Source organism: Brienomyrus brachyistius, unplaced genomic scaffold, assembly GCF_023856365.1.
Source record: "Brienomyrus brachyistius isolate T26 unplaced genomic scaffold, BBRACH_0.4 scaffold117, whole genome shotgun sequence".
Taxonomy (NCBI): Eukaryota; Metazoa; Chordata; class Actinopteri; order Osteoglossiformes; family Mormyridae; genus Brienomyrus; species Brienomyrus brachyistius.
Window position 1 is genome coordinate 192,800 of NW_026042392.1, and position 26,199 is coordinate 218,998.

At 45.6% G+C, this 26,199-nt stretch overlaps 1 protein-coding gene across 4 annotated transcripts in view; it reads right to left on the bottom strand.

The window, feature by feature from the left end:
* The window catches only part of LOC125727763 (polypeptide N-acetylgalactosaminyltransferase 9-like), a 40,783-nt gene extending 34,530 nt beyond the window's left edge, over positions 1-6,253 (bottom strand). For 2 of the 4 annotated variants that reach the window (XM_049004675.1, XM_049004674.1), the window contains exon 1: positions 5,277-5,396. Coding sequence is in view for 2 of the 4 variants with exons in the window: in XM_049004672.1 (XP_048860629.1) it covers positions 5,277-5,517 (241 nt within the window). In the remaining 2 variants the exon portion in view is untranslated. Of the gene's footprint in view, positions 1-5,050; positions 5,163-5,276 lie in introns of those variants that run through there. The other 2 variants (XM_049004672.1, XM_049004673.1) reach the window with 2 other exon arrangements.
* Between the last annotated feature and the right edge of the window lie 19,946 nt (positions 6,254-26,199).

Here is a 26,199-nt window from a genome sequence, read left to right on the forward strand (position 1 = left end):
CCAGAGCTGGTGCTGATGCCAGTACTGGTTCTCGCTTGGTGCCTTTTGAGAACCTGCCAGTGTTTCCACCGGCTTTAGAAACGAAAAGAAGGATGTAGGAGAAAATGAGAGTAAAGTATAGATCCATATGAATTCTGTTTTTTTGGATGTTAATTTTTTATAAGCTGCCCAACTGAAAAAATCAGAGTATGACTCCTTGCACTCCGTGTCTATTGCCTGTATCCACTTTTCTACCCTTAAAGGCTGTATTTCTCCCAGATTTCTTTGCTAGTTTGTCACTCGCTGTTTTACCGCTGTCCTTTTACGGATTGCATAAATAAGTCTACTAAAAACTGAACTTTGCTGTCTGCCTCATGATCTCTTCACCACTTGAGCATCACAATATTTTATTTATTCAGCTTGCAACATGTTCATAATTTATTATTAAATTTGACCAGCGGATCGATCTTTCGTTTTCCACAGAATGAAAAAAATGATGTAACGTTGTTCCCCTAATAAGCGCTGGCAGGTTTCACTGCTAGCTCTGCCGATATTAGACAAAAGCATATCAGAAGATTTTTCGGGTTTGTGGAAGGTTTGGACGTGATAGTCCCTCCCACTTTCGCTGACGTTACGGTGACCAGCTTGGCACAGGCATTATTTTCCAAAGTCACAGCACCTTCCACCTTCACCTGCCATCGGCTCCCTCAGATGATACTACTGGCTGCTGATCCAAGCGCCATGACAGAGACTGCAGCCTGTGTTCAGAATAATCTAACACCACCACACTCTTGGTCCTGAACACTGCATCCATAGGCAAACAGACAATCGTAAGCATCATAACATCCATTCTGCTAGCTCACATGCCCCAATCCCAACTCTGCCTTCACCATATACACAACGTGCTCAACCCAGCTGTTAGAGAAATATGTACTTTTTTTTTATTGTCATTTTGCTAGATGCCATTTCTTAGAAATAACACCCTGCAGCAGCTTGATCTTAATTTAGCAATAACACGTCTTAAGAACTGTCGCTTGAATATTTCCACCCCATACATGGTGATAAACAATGTTGAATGTTATTTGCATATCCTGTTTGTATACCTCAAAAAAAGATACCGCGAGGGGAGTTCCTCTTTCGAAGTTGGCTGTGTCAGGCTGAGAGGCTGACACCTCAAGGTCAAGACCGGACTGTTGTTGGAAGTGTTGTTCTGTGTTCTGTGACTAGTTGGTTTCCAGCGTATCTTTAGAAGAAGATAACCCTAACATCTACCCTTGTTCGATACCACGGAGGGCGACAGGTGATTACCCAAATCTCGCCAATTAAGACAATTAAGAGGAGTCTCTGTCGACAGATATGAAGCCTTTCATTTGCTTTGGGGGAATAAATGACTTGGCAATTAGGAAAACATGATTAGTGATCCCCGCTCTGACAGCTTCACCACCCACCCTGGACTCTGCTGTTGGACCCTCACGCTGGGTAATTAACTTGTTTTTCTCTTATAAAAACACCCAACCCTACAAGAGCTGAACTGTAAGCTGCGTGCGTCACACTGCTTAGCAACAAAACGACCAGTACGTTAATGATTTTAACCGTAGCTCGCTTGCTCAGCCCCACATACAGACACGGCTTTTGGACAGAGCAACTCATCGATGGCCATTCCCACAGAGCGATCACTGGGAGTGGGGTGAGCACTGCGCAGTAACTCCTGCTGTGTGCTCAAATCATACGGCAGGCCTCTTCCATCGCCACATCCATGGCCAACATTAAGGGCTGAAAGAGGACCTACTGAATTACTCAGCAGAGCTCCTGGCTCAAAGGACCAACGTAGATATGCAGAGCAGCACAGAGTACCCTGCGTAGATATATTCCATTACACATTAACCTTCCAAAGCTGATATGCTGCAGCATAGAGCACCCTGCCTAAATATGTTCAATTATATGCAATAGTTATGTTTTAGCATAAAGAACCTCATGTTGACAGATCACATCACAGACAAAATACTAGCACAGACATGTTTCAGTATAAAGCACCCGGCATAGTTACATTCCATCACAGATAAGTTCCTAAGATAGATATTTTTGAGCATAGAGCACTCAACATAGACACATTCCATCACAGATAAGGTCCCAGCATAGACAGATGTGTTTCACAAAACAGTGTCTAGCACAGACACAACCTAGAAATTCAGAATGCGACAGAGCACAGTTCCAGACGAGCTCAATTCCAGCTTAGAAATTTTGAATGAATTAGTTAAAGCCATTCTGTGGTGCTGCCTGCTTGTTCATCTTCCTGTTCGGAATGCATTGACCTACAAGTGTCACTAAGCGTGGTTATGTCCCCCGGAGCTGTGGGTACTCATGTACTCATGTACTGTGTCCATTGTGTGTGATTATATAAAGCAGAAAGGTCCCCAGCCCTCTGAAATATATATGAAAGCAGCTTGTGTCCGGTGACCCCAAAGTGACCACTGGCACAGTTCAGATCCACCCAGATCTGCACCATCCAGCCTCTCGCATCCATCCCCTTGCCCCCCCCCCCCCCTCCAAGATGTCAAAGGGTATTTCATTTATAGGGCTTAATTAATTTAGACAAGGCAGCCTGAAGGGCAGAAGCTCTCAGAGGACAATGCAGCAAGCCCCCTTTTCACAGGATTGAGAGCAGTAGTGGAATGTGTCCCTAACCCCCCCCTCCCTCGGCAGGGTAATCAGCCCATCCTGTCACTGGACACGTCGATCGGGAGTCTGTCCCATGAAGCACGGGGCAGAAAGCGAGGTGTTGTCACGGTGACATCATTCCAAAGGCCCAAATTCACCTGAACATTGCATTTTAGATGGTGACATGACACCGGGAAGCCCTTGTGGACACTTGCCAGGATCCCATTCGAACCCACAACCAGCACACAGCCTCCACACCGCCCCCTACAGGGGGATATTAAACTGATTTCCAGCAATCGAAGGCATGAGAGATGGAAGCATTAAGTGAGGCCCTGGTGTTCACAGGACAAAACGTCATCACATCTCTTCTGCATTACAGATTGCACGGCCTGCCAGAATCAGCCAATGGGCTATAGCAGCGTTTCCCAATCCGGTCCTCAGGGACCCACAGCCGGTCCGTGTTTTTGCTCCCTCCATAATCCCTGCCAGACAGTCCACATTCTTCTCAGGTGACTAAGAAAACTTTTCTGATTTTAAAATATTTCCAGAATCAGTGTTGGGTTTAGCCGCTCTTGGTGTTGTACCTTAAAGCAGTGTTTCTCAACCTGGTCCTTGGGGACCCCCAGATGGTCCGGGTTCTTGCTCCCTCCCAGCCAGACAGTCCATATATGGCGGTTTTCTACAGGCACACAGGAACCAGGCCGTACCCAACCCACACTGCGAAGAGACACTAGTTACGCCACCAACAATAATGTAAAACCAAAAAGACGCTTATTTGCTGTTCACTTGCCGTACATTACGATTTACTATGGCCTAATTTCCCCCAGCATGTCTGTGAGAATTGCTGTGTTATGTTAGCATTAAACGCTAGCAGAATTAGCATTCAATTGTGTAACTTTGCATTATGAATCCCTTTCATTTTTTAAGTAGGAGGTTGGAAAGTTCCAAGTTCTGGGAAAGCAGCAATACATTGTGATGTGTGATACTACTAATAATTAATAGTATATAAAATCTGCCCTTTTTTTCCTTCAGATACTCCATACATATCGACTCAGATCACTGGTATCTCCAGGCATTTCGACCAATCAGCTGCTGGTGATGTAACCAACCCTGCTGGTAAGTAGGGCCATGTCAGTACAGTTACGGATTGGGTACGGTTTGCATAATTTACAATATAAAATCATCTCTTCGCGGTATGGTTCGGGTGCGATTCGGTTCTTGATCCCAGTGGAAAAGCCCCGGTTTTTGCTCCCAGCTGGGAGGGAGCAAAATTGTGGACTCTCTAGAGGTCCCCGTGGACCGGATTGGGAAACACGGGGCTATCGAATCAGAGCTGTACTGGACAGGGCTTCTGCATTCTATAGAGTGAAAATACAGCAACAAGAATTTCAGTCTCAAACAGCTGAACCCAGGATCAGCTCCCATTCGTTTAGAGAGAAATAAAATCAATTAACTCACAAATGATTACTCACCGCTGCTCCTAACAGTAAGAGAGGTTACTGACTCCTCGCTGCCATTCATAAATAAGAGCTTTCCCTCGGAAATGCATTATTAATGGAATCAGGACAGCTGACGTACCAGCCAGTCTTCGTACCTGTTCGTGCTTCATGCTTGTGGATAGGACAGAAAAGTTTGTCCTGGGGTGTATCGCTGTGTTTCCTCTCCTGGGACTAGATCACAGTGCTGAATGCCGCTGTCCTGACATGCCAGAGGCGAGCGCGATACACACGTCTCACATTTGAAGGGGGTGTTAGCAGCCGCAGTCGGAGTCGCTCAGCCACCCGGCAAACACAGCGGAGAAAGAGTCTCGACTCCCAGGGTCACAGTCGGCCAGCGACCCCACACGAAGATTTCGGCAAACAGTCGGAAGCAATCCGCTCTCTGCTGAACTGTCCACTTGGGCCGGTGTGTAGCTCAGCAGGGCAAAGGATCTGTGCCTAAGTCTAGTTGGTTATGGGTTCAAGACCCACGGCTGGAATCATACTAGTGCTCTGTATATCATACACAGCTCATCAGAAAGCCCCTTAATCCAAATCGCTCTACAGACACTGTCGTACCCTGCGACCTCAGATCCTGGGTTGTACGTCACTTCCTACAGAAGTGTACACTAAATAAATAAATATAAATACTAAATGTACTCTGTCCTGCTGATATTACCTTCCTGAACTTTTCTTGAGTTTCATTAAGCTTTCGGATATGAAGGAATCAACCTTTTTTTTTCGTTTACAGATGGAAAACACGCACTGTTTCAGAGAAATAAAATCAAAATGAACTACAGCAGTTCTGGTGGGCTGGTTTACCTGCAGTACTGATTTTCACATAGATTGCCTGAGCTGTGAGGTTTCCGTGTTGCCATAAAAGAATTAAAGTGAAATTCTGACATAAATACGTCTCTTATGCACGCCCACGTTACCTGCAAGTGAAATATCAGCCCCATTGCGGTGTGGGACCAAAAAGGAGGCCAACAGTATTAATAATCCAGGACCACTTTGGCAGCTTGACGAAGAACAAAGGAGCTGTGCGTTAGAAAGCAAAACAACTGAAATAATCATAATAATAATAATAATAATAATAACAATAATAATAAACCAAATAAAGTAAAAAGAACATGATGGTAAACGCGCGTAAATATTAATTACCGTTTAACTGATTGTACACCACATCTTCTAGGTGCTCCAGTCTTTGAAGTATAGCCTGCTTGTCGACCAGGTTGGTGACTTTGCCATTCCTGCCGCGAAGTCTTTGCTCCGCGCTCCTTCCGAACTGAACCAGCTCCTCCGAGCGGTCCTGGATCCTGCAGTACACCGAGAACAATATGATCCCCACGAAGACGAAGATGTTGACGGTCAGCAAAGTTTTTATTCTCCGTGCCACAGCCATGAGACCGGGAAGGTCATTCAAATGCGTGGCGCGGTGCCCATGGAGGGAGCGAGCCGGGGACGAGAGACAGACGCGTTAAAAGCCTGACATCAGCTCTTTGGTTTCGGCGATATGTCCTTTCGGATATCCGCCTTGAGCCGTCCGCGGTGATGGTGTGATGCTGCCTTCCACGCAGACTATGGATAAACTGGATGGTGAAGAACAACTCGGAGGTTGCAGGTCATGGTGGATTAAAGCATGATCAGCCCAGAGCACTCTGCCACACCATTATCTATATACTGCACGGTTTCGCTTTTTTGCTCCTGTTTATGAGAAATACCGAGGCTTTCAATCTGCACCCCTGGAGAACCGGGCACAGATCAGGAAGCTGCTTACTCTAAACCTAAGAAGACTAGACGCTTTTCTTCATCTGCGCGTTTCTTCAAATTACTGCCAAACATCAGATCTTCGACAAAACCATTTATAATTGCCAACTCCGCACAATCGCCGCACGGTCAGCTGTGCCAAGCCATCTCTCCGCTCCTTTCGCCATGCAATAACAAGAATAACAATAATGACACTAATGAAGCACCATGTACGGAATCATTTCGGCTGATTATTTACTGGTATTGTTGCTCGCAAGCGGGGCTGCAGCATGACAAAGAAAGTAGCAGTCTTTGTGTCGCTGGAGTTGAATCGGGTTTCCTATCCGGACGGTGCCGATGCCCACTGATGTCTCCGCACGGCGGATCCTCTCTATAGGCTTCCCGCTCCTCCCTCCCTCGCTCCCCTCTCCCGTCTGCCTTCCCCTTCTCTCCCGGTTCTGCCCCCTCCCAAACTCACCCTCCCCTCCCGGAGAAAGCATCGCTCGGCAGTGACGCCGGAGGAAGCACGTTCATAAATATGCATGATTATAAATGTGTGCATAAATATGCATTGAGGAAAAGAGGCTATAGACGATTTCAGGTGGAACGCAAGCTCTTGCCTCGGTGTTACAACCGTCTAGTCGCCGCTGATTTAATTAACAGTAAGAGATTAGTAACCCACGTTTTGCCCCCGTAGAAATTGTGAAACTGTTTGTTTGAAGCTGAAACAGGGCACAGTCCTCTATTCTCTCTGGTTGTGGGTGTCTGTTAGATCTACTTATCAAATATGATTTTAAATATTTGGTGCAGCGGAGAGGAATGTCATTCAACAAAGTAATTAAAGACGTTTAATTTGCACTCCATAAAGCTATTCTTCACTGTGAATTGACCAGGCACAAATTAAAATGTACATCAAGGGATGCCCCCTGTCATACTAATTTAATTGAAGCTTTGTAATTCATTGTTTTAAAAATGACATGTATTTATGGAATTGCAGGGCACGCCTTCTTAACACGGTTGTCGACATGGGGTGAGCTGTGAATGGTGTGAGTGCCATAGGACAAGCGGGAATGGAAGAGGGATCGATTAATACAATTATACATAGCTTACATATTGGATATCGCTTCGTCCTGCATATTTGTATTCTATTATCAGCCTATGTGCTTTGATTTGAATGCTTACCAATCTCTACGTGCATGGCATGATTGCACTCAAAATGCGAAACGCTTTTTATTTCGCGAAAAAGAAAAATAATTTTAGGAAACGTTACCTCTCACAGCTGCCGCTGTAGATCGCTCTTTTATAAAACACTTTTTTACTACAAAGACGGAAGGAGCACTTAAGAACTGGAGAGGGCCAGGAGAGCCATCGGTACTTGAAAAGACCGTTATTAGGGTCTATCTACTAGTTCCTGGTTCCTTTCCGCAGAAACGAAATTGGCAGGAGACAATTTTTTGGCCCCAGGTATATCTTCTTTCCAACGCTTACATAAGTTCTAGTATATCTTTCTATTTATTTCTGAGGTATAAAGGTGTGCACCTCATTTTGTATGATAATTGAAAATAAACCATGCAGTTTCTATTGAGTGGAACTCGGTGGTGTCCACTGTGGGGAATAATGACTTCTTAGCTCTCTGAAAACCCTTACGCATGGTGACTGAAGCTATTTTACACCATGCCAGAGAAGAACATTTGCAGAAGCAATTTGGGTCGTGTGCCCTCGTCATCGATCCATCTGCCACCTTCAGCATAAGTGTTTGATGGGACCCTGGGTTCAGTGAACCCAAACTGCAGCTTTTCATTAATCAAAACAGGGCGTGTTGTTACTTGTTGTGGTATTTCCCCACGGGCCTATCCCTGTGAGAGTGTAGATCAGGTGCTGTTATTGTTCTCATAAGACACTTGTGTAACATAGCAAATAAGTAATGTGTCCTTAAATTCCTCTCCCAGCTGCGTATCCAGTACAGGTTCGAGATTATACTGGAGCCAGTCCCCGGATACACAGAGGAACTTCTTGGACGGGATGTCGGTCTATCACAGGGCACAAAGCTGGGGGACTCCCTGGACAGGATGTCGGTCCATCACAGGGCACAAAGCTGGGGGACTCCCTGGACAGGATGTCGGTCCATCACAGGGGACAAAGCTGGCGGACTCCCTGGACAGGATGTCGGTCCATCACAGGGCACAAAGCTGGGGGACTCCCTGGACAGGATGTCGGTCCATCACAGGGCACAAAGCTGGGGGACTCCCTGGACAGGATGTCGGTCCATCACAGGGGACAAAGCTGGCGGACTCCCTGGACAGGATGTCGGTCCATCACAGGGCACAAAGCTGGGGGACTCCCTGGACGGCATGTCGGTCCATCACAGGGCACAAAGCTGGGGTACTCCCTGGACAGGATGTCGGTCCATCCGAGGGCACAAAGCTGGGGGACTCCCTGGACAGGATGTCGGTCCATCACAGGGCACAAAGCTGGGGGTCTCCCTGAACAGGATGTCGGTCCATCACAGGGCACAAAGCTGGGGGACTCCCTGGACAGGATGTCGGTCCATCACAGGGCACAAAGCTGGGGGTCTCCCTGGACAGGATGTCGGTCCATCACAGGGCACAAAGCTGGGGGACTCCCTGGACAGGATGTCGGTCCATCACAGGGCACAAAGCTGGGGGTCTCCCTGAACAGGATGTCGGTCCATCACAGGGCACAAAGCTGGGGGACTCCCTGGACAGGATGTCGGTCCATCACAGGGCACAAAGCTGGGGGTCTCCCTGGACAGGATGTCGGTCCATCACAGGGCACAAAGCTGGGGGACTCCCTGGACAGGATGTCGGTCCATCACAGGGCACAAAGCTGGGGGTCTCCCTGAACAGGATGTCGGTCCATCACAGGGCACAAAGCTGGGGGACTCCCTGGACAGGATGTCGGTCCATCACAGGGCACAAAGCTGGGGGTCTCCCTGGACAGGATGTCGGTCCATCACAGGGCACAAAGCTGGGGGACTCCCTGGACAGGATGTCGGTCCATCACAGGGCACAAAGCTGGGGGTCTCCCTGAACAGGATGTCGGTCCATCACAGGGCACAAAGCTGGGGGACTCCCTGGACAGGATGTCGGTCCATCACAGGGCACAAAGCTGGGGGTCTCCCTGGACAGGATGTCGGTCCATCACAGGGCACACACGATACAGAGACACGAGTCACTTAGCTGCAGGTAAAAATCAGAGCATCTAAAGGAAAGCCACACGTTACCACGCACAGAGGACAGGATTCGAACCCTCAACCCTGGGGGCGTGGAGGGGACATTGTTTCTTGCTGAGCCAAAATGCCACCCATGTCCTTATGTCCAAATAGCAAAAATCCCTGCTCTTTTGCATATACCAAAAAATAATAATAAAAGGTTGTCACCACCCAGTCAGTTGAAGGTGTGACTGCTTTCCAAGCTTCCATGACTCACTATAATCACCGGACACCAAAAGCATAATTGACTGGTCATGCCCATAAATCTAGGCCCTAGGAGACAATCTGAGACACATTTGATTAAAATCACCCAAAATTGTTATAATTGTTCTCCCTCCGGTGGAGGTGTTCCCTGTTCCTCTTGCCTGTGATGTATCTTCTGTCTCCTGCGTTTTAGGCCACACCCACGCTGGAGTGATGCAACTGTCCCAGCAGGCTTTTGGCAGGAAGGTGTCATTCTTCTAAAGCCATTAATGATTAAATAAAAACAGGCACAGAGAGGCGAAGAGCCACTTAATGAGATAATTTTATGGCAGGCGGCAGAAGCGGGAGGAGTAACGGCGATGTGACGAGAGTGATTCCGCGGCCCTTCTGAGTGTGAAAGCCAGGAGCAGCTGTGCTGCTCTTTGCACTCGTGCCGTATTCCGATTCAGCCAGCGTTCCCAGCCTGGGTGCTTCATGTTGCTTTGCGTCCGCTAAACACGCACTTTGATTGCATTCGAAGGTTTTCCTTTCCTTAAGGTAGTATTTCTCAAACCAGTCCTTGGGGACCCCCTGACACTCCATGTTTTTGCTCCCGTCCAGCTGGGAGCAAAAACTGGAGCTTTCCTGCTGGGACCAAGAACCAGGGAAAGCTCTTATTTATGAATGGCAGCGAGGAGTTAGTAACCTCTCTTACTGTTAGGAGCAGTGGTGAGTAATCATTTGTGAGTTAATTGATTTTATTTCTCTCTAAACGAATGGGGGCTGATCCTGGGTTCAGCTGTTTGAGACTGAAATTCTTGTTGCTGTATTTTCTCTCTATAGAATGCAGAAGCCCTGTCCAGTACAGCTCTGATTCGACAGCCCCGTGTTTCCCAATCTGGTCCACGGGGACCTCTAGACAGTCCACAATTTTGCTCCCTCCCAGCTGGGAGCAAAAACTGGGGCTTTTCCACTGGGATCAAGAACCGAATCGCACCCGAACCATACCGCGAAGAGATGATTTTATATTGTAAATTATGCAAACCGTACCCAAGCCATAACTGTACTGACATGGCCCTACTTACCAGCAGGGTTGGTTACATCACCAGCAGCTGATTGGTCGAAATGCCTGGAGATACCAGTGATCTGAGTCAATATGTATGGAGTATCTGAAGGAAAAAAGGGCAGATTCTATATACTATTAATTATTAGTAGTATCACACATCACGATGTATTGATGCTTTCCCAGAACTTAGAACTTTCCAATCTCTACAAGTGAATGCTAATCCTGCTAGCGTTTGATGCTAACATAACACAGCACTGTGTGCCTGTAGAAAACCGCCATATGTGGACTGTCCGGCTGCGACCTGGGAGGGGGCAAGAACCCGGACCATCTAGGGATCCCCAAGGACCAGGTTGAGAAACACTGCTTTAAGGTACAACACCAAGAGCGGCTAAACCCAACACTGATTCTGGAAATATTTCAAAATCAGAAAAGTTTTTTTAGTGACCTGACAAAAGTTGCTTGTGCGTTCTTAAATGAAGGATTAACACAGTACAACAGTAGGATGTCAATGTTTTGGTGACAGTCCTTAATCACCAGGCCCCCTACTGTTCATAAGCAGCGATAACAGCAGCGTGCCTCTGCTAAACATAATGGTTTAATGAGCCTAAGCTTTCATTAATAAGATGTTGAGATAATTTAGTCCCGTGTTCTTTGTCCTCGTCTGCCAGCTCCTCTCCCAGCACCACGTCCCCTGCGTGCCTCTCTCTGAATCCCAGTCACATCCCCCAATTGATTAACTGACCTAAGGATGTAAAACTGGCAAATTAGATTATACCCAGCTTCCCAGGACATGAAGATCAATGTCACCCATTGCACTCGTCCGTTCTCCTCTGAGAATGAAAGAGCGGCCACAGTGATTAGGAATATGAAGCGTATTCCGTCTTTCAAGGCCAAAGCGGGTCAGCTATCGTCTCCTGTCATGCTGAGTAAATCAGAGCCTCGGGCTTCTCTTTTGTGTTGCCACCGTGGTCATTAATATTATTTTGCTGCGTATGGATTTTGCATTGTTGGAGCAGGGAAGGATTCCAAATAGTTTCTCCGGGTTGGTTTTAAGAAAGAAAGAAAGAAAATAAAATGAGAAGCATAATGAGAAAAGCTTGGTTTTTGGTTTGCCGGGAAAGGGCTGGAAAAACTGGGTCCAGATGACGTCCCTATGATCCCTTATCACGTCAAGCTTCTTCAGTATCTCTCGTTCGCTCCATAAACACCAACATGTGGATACAAACACCACATTATTTCAGACAAACAAACACATGTACCGTGTTTACAGAGCGCATAGATACACACGGCATGTTTCACTATACACACGCTGACCTCCCCATCCCCGCCGTGCTGTTTACCTATGACAAAACCCACCACCCCCAACCCCCACACACACGCACATACAAAATGAGGACCATGTCCTTCGAATCATGTTCTTCAGCCCCCGACGACCTCAGTAATATTCCACACAACCATCCACCCACCCACAGAGAGGATTTTTACCAGGGGAAGTTTCCCTGCTGTTCATATTCCACTGTCCGACTCATATTTCGGAACGATTCGTTGTCTTCACAGTTCCTATTATTATGATACACACTAATGATCAATACTTCTATCGACTGGTCTCAGAGCTGGGCCTATGGGTGTGGTAGATACTGACTGAAAGGAAGCCATATTTGACTGTCTGATTTAGACAACGTGATCCTACATCTATAATTGCCCTGGATTTGCCATTTAATCCGTAAAAAAAAAAAAAAGGCTGTTAAAATCATATTTGTGACTAGAGGAAGGGTTATGGATAAATCGTCAACTGGGCAAAAGGGGATAACCAATCATATTATAGAGGAGGTGGGTCCAAACAACTAGAGGAGGCAGGAACAACAAATCAGATGTCTTGGCCCCATTTCCTCTAGTTGCTTGGACTGTGACCGTAGCTTATGCAGCCAGACTTCTCCTTGTCATTGGTGACCTTCAGCTGCCCTCATTCCAAGAACATCACATGCCAGTCATCTCTTAAAGGGATAGTAGTTAAATTGCTTGTTTGATATAAAGACCATAATGTATGGTAACACTTAACTTAAAACAGTCATATGTGATGCATTATAGATACCTTCATAATGCATTATAAGGCAGTCAAAGTATCATAGACAAGGATAAAACTGTAAAAAAGGCATAACACATAATAGCCATGTTTATTATGCATTATGAATGCTCTATGAAGCTCTGATCTGTAATGCACTATAAATACCTTCATAATGAATTATAATGGCTTATACTGATCATTATAAGGCATTATGAAGGTATCTATCCTGCATTATGATGGATTTTTTTGGTATGTTTCCATAAAAATTGTAACTCTTGGACTTCAAAAGTTACACCCTGTACTGGATAGATAGTCAGGGAAGATGCAGCACATCAACATAAGTGGCTGATCTTTGGCTGACAGGGAAATACACACCCCGCGCCTTTGTCTTACTTGCTGGGACCGGAATAGCCAGGCTTGCTAATGTTAGCATTTTTCCGTAGCTATTGGCTAAGGGCAGAAAGTTTATCAGAAGGCAGACAGCAGTGACAGGCCCCTTCCAGCGCAGACAATATCACAGCTTTCACATCAGCACATTTTTCTGGGATGTTTATGGGAAAGAGGTTATGACACTGGTAATGGACTCTGGACAGGAGCCATGCTGGTTCATAAAAGAGCCGTCTGTAATATTTTATGGTTGTCCAGCGTGGTGAGACGTGGTGCTGCTGTAACAATGATGACCGTACGGGGAGTATTTCCTCTTCCAAGGGTGGATACGTGGGTAGCATTAGGCATCACTGCGATCGGCGAATGGTAGAGCCAGGTTCTACACGGGTCAGGCCACACGTTGCTCCAGCCTATCCCGAAACAGGACGAGCCTCGTCCACTGAGCTGCATTTTCCCGTGACAAGTTTCGAAGGAACTCAACACGCAGAAATCCAAAACCGCAGAGAGGGGGAGGTTCAGGTGGCCCTGGAACAAAAAGGGGGACCTCTGAGATTTCAGAGTGTCTGATCATTGGTCCCTTTCTCACAATGGCACCCAATTTGCACTCGGTGACGGACAGAGCGGAAACCCAGGGCCAGACCAGCTGATTAATGCAGACTTGTGATGGATTCGTTTAATCCGGACAGATTCAATTGTTTCTTTGAAAATGAACAGAGAACCGTCATTTCGGACGGCGTTGTCTGGAACAAAAGCCTTTTTATCGCTCTTTGACAGCCAGAGAGGATGGGACCCCCGCATCAGTCCAGTAACTCACAATCGTAGCAGGACATTCTCCCCCAAAAACAACAGCAGTCTGCATTCTGCAGGAAACACAGAGGACAGAGGAGGGTCACTATGCTGCTTACGCTGCGGCCGTGCTCTGGAGGCGTGGCCAAAGACATGCAGCTATCGGCTGGCCCACATTCCACACGCCCGCACCCCTGCGTGGCCCCCGTGCATTTGGTCCTTGCCGCTTCAACTTAATGCGACAACAGCCAGGTTCACAGGCTTGCATGACACCGCAAGCGGCTTGTTTTTGAAAATCCCTCGCCTCGCATTTAATCTGCGAAATCGCATCTGATAAACGCGCGGCAGCTCCAGCCCGCGGCCCAGGAAGGCGTCCTGTCCGCGGCCGTCGTGCCTGCTCTCATTTTCTCACTCGCTTATCCACTTCTTTATCCTGCAGGATGAGAGCGAGCTTCCCTGTGTGGCTCCTGCATTTTCACATTTGAGGTCTTCAACAAAAGAACGAGCCCTGGTACAGCGGTCGATAGCTTCTCTGAAAACACACACGTGGGGGGGGGGGTAAACACCTCCCCCGGCAAAATAATTAGCCCCAAAATAGAAATGAGATCATTACGAAAACAGAGGTTAAAAACAGAACACACTAACACACAAAAAACACTCCCAAGCGTAGATATTCAGCATCCCCCAGTCATGCTGCCTGTTTTTAATGGGGGGGGGGGACCAAACACAACTGTACAATTAACAACTGCCACAGACTCATGGAAAATTACTGCATTTTCCAGAATAATAATATAATTTGTACCCTAATAATGTAAAGCTACAAAAAGCAAAGAATTTAAACACCAAATGTGCAGCAAATTAATAAGAAATAAGTGTTTATTACATTTTCAGAAGCATACTCTTCCCACAACGTGACACAATGACCTCTAAACATTTGTGCCGGTTGGTGCCTACGTCTGCTTTGCGAGTGTGTGTGTGTGTGTTCTGTGTGTGTTTCATATGTAAAGGGAGTAAAAGATTGCCAAAGGCAAAGCTGAGCGATTATGTAAATTTGGCGGATTGATTCCTCTAAAGTCAAGGGCAGTTTTCAGCTTCTGGGATCAGTACTGTCAGCTCGCGCCTTTAAAGGGAGCGATCACGTTCACAAACACCCGGAGGCCTTCAAAGCTGGACAAGAAAAAGAAAAACAACTGGACTTGTTAATGATTTTACCTTAAGTGCTTCCCTTTTCCTCAGAAAATGTAAAACGGGTATGTTTGCTTGTTTGTTACCTGCCACTCTGCATGCTAATTTGCTGGTAGTAAAATAAGACTTTTCAGAAAGGCTTCTGCATCCAGGCCACATTGCCCATGATGCTACAGTATATAGTTCTGTTCAGACACAAAATATGTTTGCTTAACTTTACCTGTTTATACAGATCTCCAAAGCACAATGTTTTCTGGGACTTGAGCTTTAAATCTCGCTCCTTAATCATTACGCTACTAGCTGACCTCACCTGTGTTAGTGGCTGTAGTAAATGGTAAATCGACTGCATTTATATAGCGCTTTTCTACTCCTACGAGTACTGAAAGCGCTTTACATTTCATGCCTCACATTCACCCATTCACACACCGGGAGCAATTAGGGGTTCAGTGTCTTGCTCAAGGACACTTTGATGGGGTCAAGAGGAACCAGGGCTTGAACCTGCAACCCTCCAGTGGCCAAACGATAGCACTACCTCCTGAGCCACCATCTTCCCCCAGTAGTGGGGGTGCAATCCCGTCTTCTATATTTTACCAGTGCACTAAAAACCACACAGTCAATATATTTAAAGATAATATATTTATGGACTAAATAATATAGGTAAATATATTTAAAGACTAAAACCAAGCATAACATAAATCCCGCAGTAAAATGAACAATGGCAGGCAGACAAGACGGGTGGGTGTGTGATTGCGGCCCATGAACACGTGGAGTCCAGATGACATCCCAGCACTGTCGTCATGACAAGCTCCATTAGTATCTGTCACATGCCTTGTAAACGTTACCATGTGGGTACGAACACCATCCGTCCAGAAAGACACATGTACTCTTTTTACAGAGCACACAGACACACACTGTGCTGCCTCACACACTTGCTCCCCACACCTGCACTGACTGCTTTTCATATATACACACACACACATACACAGGTTTGTAATTATATCCTTGTGGGGACTCTCCATTCATTATCCGGGGAAAACTCTTATCCCAACATGACGACCTTAACCCCTACCTTGCCCTAACCTTACCCATAAGTAACCAAACAAAATACGAGACTTGTGCCAATTTTCGTTTTTTGATTGCATTCATGGATCTTTGTGGGGATCTGAGAAATAATCCCAGTAAAGTCAAAATTTGGTCCCACAATGTAATATAAACACACACAAAGTGAGGACCATGTCCTTCACCTCACACTTAAAGCTGAACTCGTCAGTAGATTTGATTGCACAACGCTGGACAGCACCTCTTCCCAATTAGCATGATGAATGGACACTTTGATCAATAAGGAACACGAATCAATGCACACCCCCCCCCATTCCAACTTTGGAGATACTTGGCAGTGGGTGGGGGTTTCTGTGAGCTGCTGTGTGTGTTTCATACATAGGTCAGGGTAGCAGGCCACAGACCAGCTCAGGAAAGGGGATGTCCCCCCTCCCTAAACTGAGGGGGAACGACCGCCCTTCACAGATCTACCACTGTAATCACACTTCTGCGAGATTAAAATTTCAAGCCATAAAAGATTCATCATGTTTAAAGAGCAGGGCCCAACACACCAGGGCCTCACACAGACACTGCTGTTGCTATGGAGACACCTCATACGGCACTGTCAGGAACAGGGGTCTCGGCCGCTTCTTCACCAGCGCGTTCCCAGGCTCGTTATGCCGCCTGGAGGAGCCTAAAGGGGGCGTCCATTCCGGAAGTCTGGGGCACCGAGGTTCATAACCAGTCTTGGGAGAACAGACTCATTAGATGAGTGCAGATCTGATCTTCTTGGGATTGAAGCCCACAATAATCCAGCGATAAGGTGACATGGCTAACTGTTGCAGCACCATCTGCTACTTCATAGAAGGCGGGACACCTCCTTTCACATCTAAACGAGACCTTAAGAAACAGCCTGAGAAATGTCAGGACAAGAGAGGACCGTCTTGGGGAAGTCAATTTTTCTGGAAAAGTGAAGTGACTAGAAGATGCCCAGGGTTAGGGTTAGGGTTAGGGTTAGGGTTAGGGTTAGCCCTGGCCCCTGACCGGTCCTACTGGGTGCCTCATGTTAGGGGCTCAGTGCGTCCTGCGTCAATAACCCAACTGGACATTAAGTGCTAGCGACCCATGGTGCCTTTTTAAGGAGCTTCCTGTAAGCTGGCCAATCAGCTCTGCCGCACAGCCCAATACCACATTGAGATACAGTGTAGTGCCTGGGTTAGCCGGGGAGGGTTCGCGTTTTTCCTTAATATCTTATTGATGTGGCGAAGGATTCTGACACTGGCTATATATGCAGGGCTGATCAGAAACACTCATGATGGAAAAAACAGTCTAGATTCAAAGGTGAAGGTGGTAAGCAAAGTCCAGGACACTCAGCTGACATCTGCCCTTTCTATCAAAATGTTCATTAGAGTGCCACCAGGCCTGATACCTACTGTGTATCAGTGCAATTATTTAACTGGATTTCACATAGTGCAATTTGGTCCTATTAACTACAGCCCGGAAGCACCTCTTCAGTCTCATTGCTGTGTGTATCGGGCCTTGCTTAGCTACACTACCCAGAGTGCTTTAGTAGCCTTTTAGCCTTATTAAGCAGTGTCCCCACCTCTTTAGTCCCATTACCCACAGTGCATCAGTGCTTAATTAGTTATCATTAGTCCTATTACCCAGAGTGCATCAGCATATTTTTTTTCTTTATATAAATTTCATTAGCAAATTTTCAGTCTTTTTTTCTTATTGTGGGATCAGCACATAATTAATCCCATTAGCCAAAGCACATCAGCGTGTCATAACTTGTTACCCAGAATGCATCACTTTGGCCCAACTGTGGAAGAAAAGTGAGTTTAATCATCATAAATCACAGGCTATCATGATCATGGGCTGTCAGCAGACTGCCAGGCATCCCTCGACTGAAGCGTGTGAGATAAACACCTGCAGTGGGACTCCGCAACCTCCTAGTTTCTGTCTCTTCCAACAACTCTAGCTGCTTAATCTGGGACCAGAAGTTCTATGACATGCAGTAGGAAGCCACAGGCGCCTGGGTTTGAGTAGAGACATAAAAGCTCAAACAAGAGGTGGAAAAGGCCCAAACCAACTTCAAAACCCACAGAAACACGCTCAGAAGGTTCAGCCGTAGCGACCAGGAAAAGGGAGCCTCTCAGGGGGACGCTGGAGGAACTCAAGAAACCCCAAAGATCTGAAAATGCGTGTGGAGATGCAGGTGCAGAGGCTGTGTCAGCCGGAAGAGGGCCGAGTAGCTGCTCCCTGAACATGCTAATAAGGGTCATGATAATCTGATTACCTAATCTGACTTTTCAGTCTGAAATGGGGAATTTAAGATTGAAACTTCTGATGATTCTGGGTTGAAGGAAACATTTTAATTCAGCTGCTTAAATCTGAAGAGTAAGTATTCTGCTGTGTATTCTGGGCCGTATTTCTTCCTGAAAAAATGTGCTGTTTTTCCAAACTTGTGGTTTTTGAAGACTAACACATGAAATCCATCTACTCAACATACAAAGACACCCCAAGCATGTATATAAAAAGCTTATTATATTACAGTACATTTGCAACTCTAATGTACACAGATGGGTGCTGATCTTTTGCTATAATGTGTTCATGAATATGCCGACTATATTAAATTCACTCTGCTGCTTAGCGGCTTATACACCCAAAATACCCAATGATCCACTCGTTTGACATTAAAAATTCTCCAGGATATTAACTTCAGTCAGAGATTCGCTAAGCAGGTAACTTCGATGGGCTAAGCCGGAATGCGCTTTTATATGTGTATGTCTCCCCCTGCTGCCAGGACATGGTTGCTTCACCTACGTACGATAACACTGGATCACAAATTTTATAAGACTGGGGGGTGTAATGCTTCACTATACCAACTTTTTCATAAGCAGGTGTCACCTTAGTGTGGTCAGGAAATGATTAAACACTGACACATACACAATAAAACTCATTTGTCAAGTTAGGATGTGTCATAACTTTTAAAAACGAGCATGCTTTCTCGTTTTTTATGTGCAATTTTGCATCGTTGAGACAGATCCCGAGGTGGAGGCTCAGCGAGTGAAGCTGCACGCGCTTCTGTTCCTATGTGCTCTTACCACACACCTACACAATAACACAACCCAAGACATAAAAGCTGCATGTCAGCGGGCTTTTAAAATATTCTAAGTCTTATTTTAAAGTCTTTAAAAGAAACAAAATGGACCTCCTTTGTCTGTTTCATTATATTGGAACAGCGGGAGGAGCAAGTCGCACGCTCATCAGCAAACTCACCACGTGACCACTTCTTTCCAAATAATGGGCGAAATTATGGAGATTAGGCAGCGTCAAGTGGTCCCTTGATTGGAACAAGTTCCAGTTTTGCATTAAAGTGCTCATTGAATGGCCCATTCTGCCTCTTTAGATGGTGATCGCTGAGAAGCACAGCCGTCAAACGGAATTGGCCAATCTGCCACCGGGTTTGAAGCGAAATTCACTCAGGGACCCCTGCTGCATGAAACCAAAGCAGCCAGCATAACTGCAGACACTAGAAAATAGAGAGAAGAGCCGTCTCTGCGAAATCACGTCATAACACCGGCTTAAAGCCCATTATCTCCGATGGAGTATCGCGCTGAACGTGTCAAGTGGGGCCTCTTAATGAATTTACGTTACATCAGTGAAGAACACTAATGGGCTTATTTGTAAAGTATGCAGCACAAACGCAACCGTCCCTGACCCCAGACAGCGGGCAGCTTTATAAACCCAAACATAAAGGTTGCGAATGAGAGGTTTACGGTTGATTTAATTACACGTTTGATCTATATTCCCAGTACTTATACTGATTACCCTTAAAATCATTTGATAGGATGAAAGGTAATATGTCCAGTATATAGGCCTGCTTGTAATTTTATTTACCTTTTTATTCAGGCATGGTCTGACAATATCGATGCGACACATGATAGAGAACATGCCAATAAGCGTCATAATAATCTGATTACCTAATCTGAGTTTTCAGTCTGAAATAGATGGCAGTAAGGATGCGTCCAATAGTCATTTTACACAGAAAGGGAGGGAGTGAGCGCATGTATAAGAATGGATGAAGGTGAAATCACTTGCCAGTGTTGATTTTGACAAAACAAATGATCATCACGTTTGCTCGCATACCTGAAAGTCAGATTACATTACATGTACATGCATATACCAGATGTTACAAAAATATTAACAGGTTAAAATAGGATTTAACATCCGAGATTTATCTTAAAACTGTCAGATTCTACAAGGAAAAAGACAGCGTGGGTTTATTTGAAGCTGGATTTTACGGTTTTGTTTGCAGGGGCACCGTCGGTGACATGCCGCACGCCACGAAGAAGCAGCATTTGCTGACATTTAAAGGTCTTGTTCGGGATCCCGATCCCTGCCATTTTACTTTCTCACTCGCCCTGCTGCTGGTGTGAGGGCTTTAATGGGAGCGCCATTCTCCTGCAACAATGGCACTTCGAGGAGTGATCTGTGCATTTTACATTTTCCACTCTCAGTAGCACTCAGCCCTTTCGAATCATTGAAATTACGAGCAGTGTATTTCGCTGAAACGATCAGTAAAACAGATATCAACATCTAAAGTACAATACAGCGTTCTGCATTTATCGAAACCTCCTTTATGTCTAACCTAGCGACGGACGAAGTGTGGGCGAGTTAGCAAATCGAGAACCTGCTGAACAACATCCTCCCTGATTACATCTTTCACTATAAGTGGATCGACATATTTGAAGTATGTTAGTGCTGACTGTTAACCAGTACTGGACGCTGGCTTTGATATCTTATGTGCCATTTTCAAGTTTCAAGATGACTGCAGATTCCTCGGAAAGCTCGTTAGATTAGCCGCTCGGAGACGCGCTGTAGGAGCCACCGTCTCCACTGGGTGGCGCTGAGTATCCGCGGTTCTTATTACCTCTCCATTTAATTGTCTCCCGTCACGAAATAGCTTGTGTAACTAATGAGCACTTACCAAGATGTCATCGTGTTCCTGGGACGTGTCTTTCGCACTTGTTTAAGCCGCCTTGTTATTTACAAGGGTAACTGCGTAAAGGCGTTTGCGCGAAACCTGTTCTTTTAACGCCTACGCAGGTAAACGACCAGGCTTTCTTAGGATGGCGCAAAAGAAAATGCCACCAAGTCTTTTTTTCTGACTGTGCTATAAGGGTCAGATGACGTTTAACATTTAGCGCCCTTAGGATCATTTCATCTGCAATCAGAGATCGTGACAGCTGCGGTTTATATCTTAATTATCGCGACAGCGTTTGATGGCGCTCATCACGTGTCGTGTGTCCGTCTGAATTTGTGAGCCAGCATGGCCAACAGAAGCCTGGGAGAAGGAACATCTGCCACTCAAGGGAGCGATATCTCTGGGCTAGTTCCTAGGGGGATGTGGAGATAGAAGCTGGGGGACGGTGGGTGCAGCCATCATAAGCATATGGCCATCAACAGAGCGAGCCTCAACTAGGCTGGAGGAAGGGGGAAGACTGACAGCAGGAGTCAAGGCAAGATGAGTCACACCCAGTCTAAACCTCGGAGCATTTATACAGCTCCTCCTTAATGGAACCCGACCAGATACACATTCCTATTATGAATAAACCTCCTTTACACTAGATCACCTGTGGAACTGGGGAACAAAATCTGTCCAAGGGAGGGGAAAACATGAATGTGAGTTGGCACCAGTGTTTGGCTTGGGTTTGGTCTAATGTGCTGTAAACCAATAAACAGCAAGGATCTCATTTCCTCAGGCTAGGTTTAGCCCATTGAAATAATGTTTGCCTCCCTGAACCAGGCAAACAAGTTTAGAAATGCAGTCCTTTAAATATCAGGAGGTTCGGCACTCGGAAGGTGTTACACTGGAGGAACAGCAGGGGGAAAGCGACAGAAATTACCTATGGTTATTTTCTTCCGGTGATTCAGGGCTGTCACTCTTAGCACTGTCAATCTTAATCTCGCTGCTGGGCTTGACTTCAGGCCTGCTGTATCTCCTTCATGCTTAATTAACTTCTGTTGTGTGGAGATGAAAGGCTGTTTTGTATCAGGGCAATTTTCCGATTATCTCGCACGCTCATCAAAGAGTGAGCTGATGTAACGAGGGGGAGCGGGAGTCGATCCCCACGCCGGCACCGGCTGTAGTGATGCCTCCGATGATGGTGTCCTGCTCGGCTTTGGGCTACTGTGGATGCTGGAGTTTCTCAAGAGTATCGTGGGTTGTGTACAGGTTAAAAGGTGGTGTAATGTTTTAGGCTGCCCATTTGTAACCTAGTGGTTTTTGGTTCTAGTCCCAAAACGGGCCCTGTTTCTGTACTAAGTTCTTAAGTTCATTGACATAGTCAGTTATAAAATTGGATTTTTAAAAGCTGATTATTTAAATTTCAGGCAAAATGCCAAATTCAGATTCGGGGGCAGTGTGTCAGATCGCCCTGGTGTTGAAACATACCCTAGTGTGAAATTCTGCTTTCTAATTACGTTGTTTTAACCCACCAAATGCACCTGCACAATTGTCCCCCACGCCAACTGTATCTTGCCTGTTTCAACCACACACTATTCCATTCCATAATTCACAGTCCATAAAAGGTGGAGATGGACCAGATATCCATAGTCTGCTGCTTTGATATTAATCACCCGAGACCGGCCCATCCGTCTTCCTCAATTATGACCGCGTAATGGAATTAAGCTTGGCTCCCGTGAGGGATTCCGGTGCGTCCCACCACAGCCGCACACGCGTCTGCTGCGTCTTGTTTGTCTGGACGCATTTCGGGTCCTCGGCGTACAGGCTGGCCCTCGCTTCGCCCATCCGCTAATAAATGACCTGGCGGAAAATCCAATTGCTGCTCACTAAGGGATTTAAAATGTAGTTTAGCCCGCTTAGCCTTTAGCATTCATATGGATAACAATCCATCAAGGGGGAGCTGCAAGTCAATAGGCCCGTATGTGCATCTAGTTAGAGGTTACACAGAGGCCTTGTGGGTAATGTACTGAAAAGAAATGACCGTCCGCATGGTTCTCTCCTGCTCCCAGCACTCGCAGCTTGATGTCCATTTTTCTGATTAGCGATATACAAAAAAATGCTATTTTCCCATTGGGCAAAATGAACACAGTTAAAAAAATTGTTCGCCACGCTTTATATATCTTCTGTAAGTATAATATTAATGATTCAATATATGGAAATACTTTTATATTAGTATTGAATTACCTACTGTTTTTAAATGTGAAGTAATTGTACATAATTTTGCTCTCAGTAAGGCTGCCCCCCCCGTCCATTTTATATTTTGTGGTAGCATTTCATTGCCTGCTTGAACCCAAAGATGAAAGTAACCCTATTTTATTAAGAGGGCTGGGGCCACTTTGTGTTTGCTGAGAGCTGGTGTTGAGTGTGGCTTTCCTACTGGGCAGAGCCGCTGTCACTCAGGATCAGGGCCGCCGAGAGAAAATCCGGGCCCCGGTACGAAGGAGGTGTGTGGGCCCTTATGCAAAATTCTACACACATGTATGTGTGCATATTATTATTGATTTCTAACAATCGTAGGTTACATTGATACATTTAGATAAGTATGTATAGGTATAGATGTAATAATAAAGTAATATATTTATAATAGTAAAAGATAATATTTTTATATATTTTTATTTATAATAGCATTTATTGTCTGTTGAAGAAATGTGCTTTCCTGGCGAAACTCTGAGTTACATAATCAAAATTAATCTGTTTTGCTAGATCAGACTCAATACTGAGTCTTGCCAAATCTACTAGTCGCGCTTCGACATAGTGGATCTTAGAAATTTTTTTACCAGCTTCAGCTTGCTGAATGAGCGCTCTGCAGTGGCAGGAAGTGTCAGCAGAATATGCAGACTGACGCATATATTTGGAAAGAGGGAGTCCTTCCAGTTTGTACTTTTTCACGCAATTTAGCAGCTCCAGTGAGCTCAGTTGGTTTTCTACCAAATTTGATCAATGGACCGCTGGCAGATGACTTATCTCCATTACAAGATCTTCACTGATATCAGCAGGATATTGATCTGCCAGTGATTCTGATTTTCCTTTCAGCTCATCTACAGGAATTGTTAGGTGCTTCCAGAGGAAGCTAATTATAATACGTATTGTTCTAACGAACTCTTGTCTAGCACGCGTAGCGACGAATGAAAAGCGTATGTACATTTCGTTATGAATTGCCACTCTGCCTGTCTGCGTATTCCTGTACGTGGCAGTATGTTTTATGATTTACTAGTGTATTGCTTAAATGTTACGTATATGTTAATTATGAATTATAATATTGTTCTATAATATTGTCTAGCACACGTAGTGTTTGCTGAAAACTGTATGCTTTGTTATGCATAAGCTGCATAGTACACTACAGGTAGGATGTACTTATTGAATTTTTACTCCATTTTTATTTATATACAGTACAGGTATATATATATATGTTATAATTACAGTGATATATTGTTGTTATTAATAATTTAGAATAGAAAAATGCTTATTTCAACGTAAAAAGTAGTCAGAAACCCATAAAAAAAAACGATCACTGTAAAACCGCAGATTTCCGCGACAGAAAATTACGTATGTTCCACAGGAAAAGCTGCGATACAGTGGGGACGCAGTAGCTGAAGCGCAGTGTAGTTGGGGATCACTGTAGCTTCAGAGGCCCCGGAGCGATGTACCGGCTGCACCCCCCTCTCCTTGGGCCTGCTCGGGATGATAGCCTATTACTATGCACCTTCCCAGAGAGGGGGGGCCCAAAGAGGAGCTGGGGCCCCATGGATACACTATGGAATGAGCCGGCCAGCCTTAAAGTAAACAAACTGTTGCACAGCACCAGCCCTCGACCCGTGAGATTCGAACATTACTCTAAATAAGAGGGACTCGACACCAGACCGGAGCGGTGTGGCCTGAATTTGGGGCTTCCCCTCTTTTGATACAGTTTGACCCAGACAACAGCCAGGCAACCTCTGGACTGCAGCAAACGGGCAGGTTGTCTGCTTAGTGACACCCCCAGGCAGCCAGAAATAGCTCCGAACTGGAGCAGGAGAACCAACTAGTTCATTAAATAATAAAAATCTTTTGTCTGGGGTGAAACTATCACACTATTATGGTCTGAGTAACACAACAGTGACAAAATAATTGTAGATCATTAATGCTATCATTGTCTCTCTCTTGTCAAATCAATTTCTTAAATGGATAGGCATTTAGAATCGCTGTCCAACGCAATCCATCAGGTTGACTGACTTGAATAGGAGCCACTGTCTCCAGATAACAGATTTCTGTCACACTGTAATCGCCCTGCTGTTTGCCAACAGTAGACTGGCTCGTCTGGTATGCTTGGCAGCGGCCCAGTCCTGCGAGGAGTGCCAGCAACAGGGTCAGAGGTCAAGAGCGGAGCTTTGAAAGCAGCTCCCGCCATAGGAAGGTCTTTCTGAGATGTCGAGGGGGTTGGGGATTTGTGGTTAAAAAACCTGGACTTGAGACCCCATACTGTTAGGGCCTGAAATTCCTCAGCGGAAATAGCTTGGGTCTGTTAAAAAAAAAAAATGAACCAGCTCAGTCAAAGCACACTTTTAAGAAATAACGAGGTTGTCATGGTGGGGCGTGCTGCAGGTGGAAAAAGAATGTGACGAGCTACTCGTGACTCCGAGCCAGAGGGTTTTATTAACGAAATGGAGCACAATGGGGAAGGCAGGAAATAAAAGGATCAAAACAAACAGGGAAAAATAATAGCAAAAATAGTGATAACACAACCAAGGAAACAAATCCAACCAAACTAATTACAAGAAACCAAAATGAAACAAGGTCAGGAAACAAGGCAACACCAGGAGCAAGAACAGGCAAGGGAACCAAGGAACTAACACAGGAAAATAGCACAATGACATACTGGGGAAAAGAACAAGGGCAGGCACTTAAATACACTGACTAAACTGATAGCGAGAAGGCAGGTGTGGAACAGACAACTGACCAATCACTGGGGTGCGGGACAGCAAGCAACAGGCATCAACAATCACTAGGCACAGGAAACCGGACGACGGGTGGAACTAATAACAAACTAAATCATAAAACCGAAAGACTAGAAGACAGAATCCAACCAGTAGGAATATAACAAAGACAAGTACTACATAATCACAAAAGGTACAAAGCAAAATCCGAAACGGAACACAAGCCACAAGCTAGGAACAATTAACGCGAAACCAAAACATAAACAGGACCCAGGTGGAACAGAGTAAACCAATAAGCACTAATGACAGGAGACTGGTCAAACCAATCTCAAACCCACAACCAGCCGGTACTCAGGCTTTGAGCCACACACTCAATCCACTGAGCTATGCGGCAGTCTGGCGGGCAAGCAAAACACACTAGGGGCTTAAGGGGCAAGTGGCAGGGAGGAGT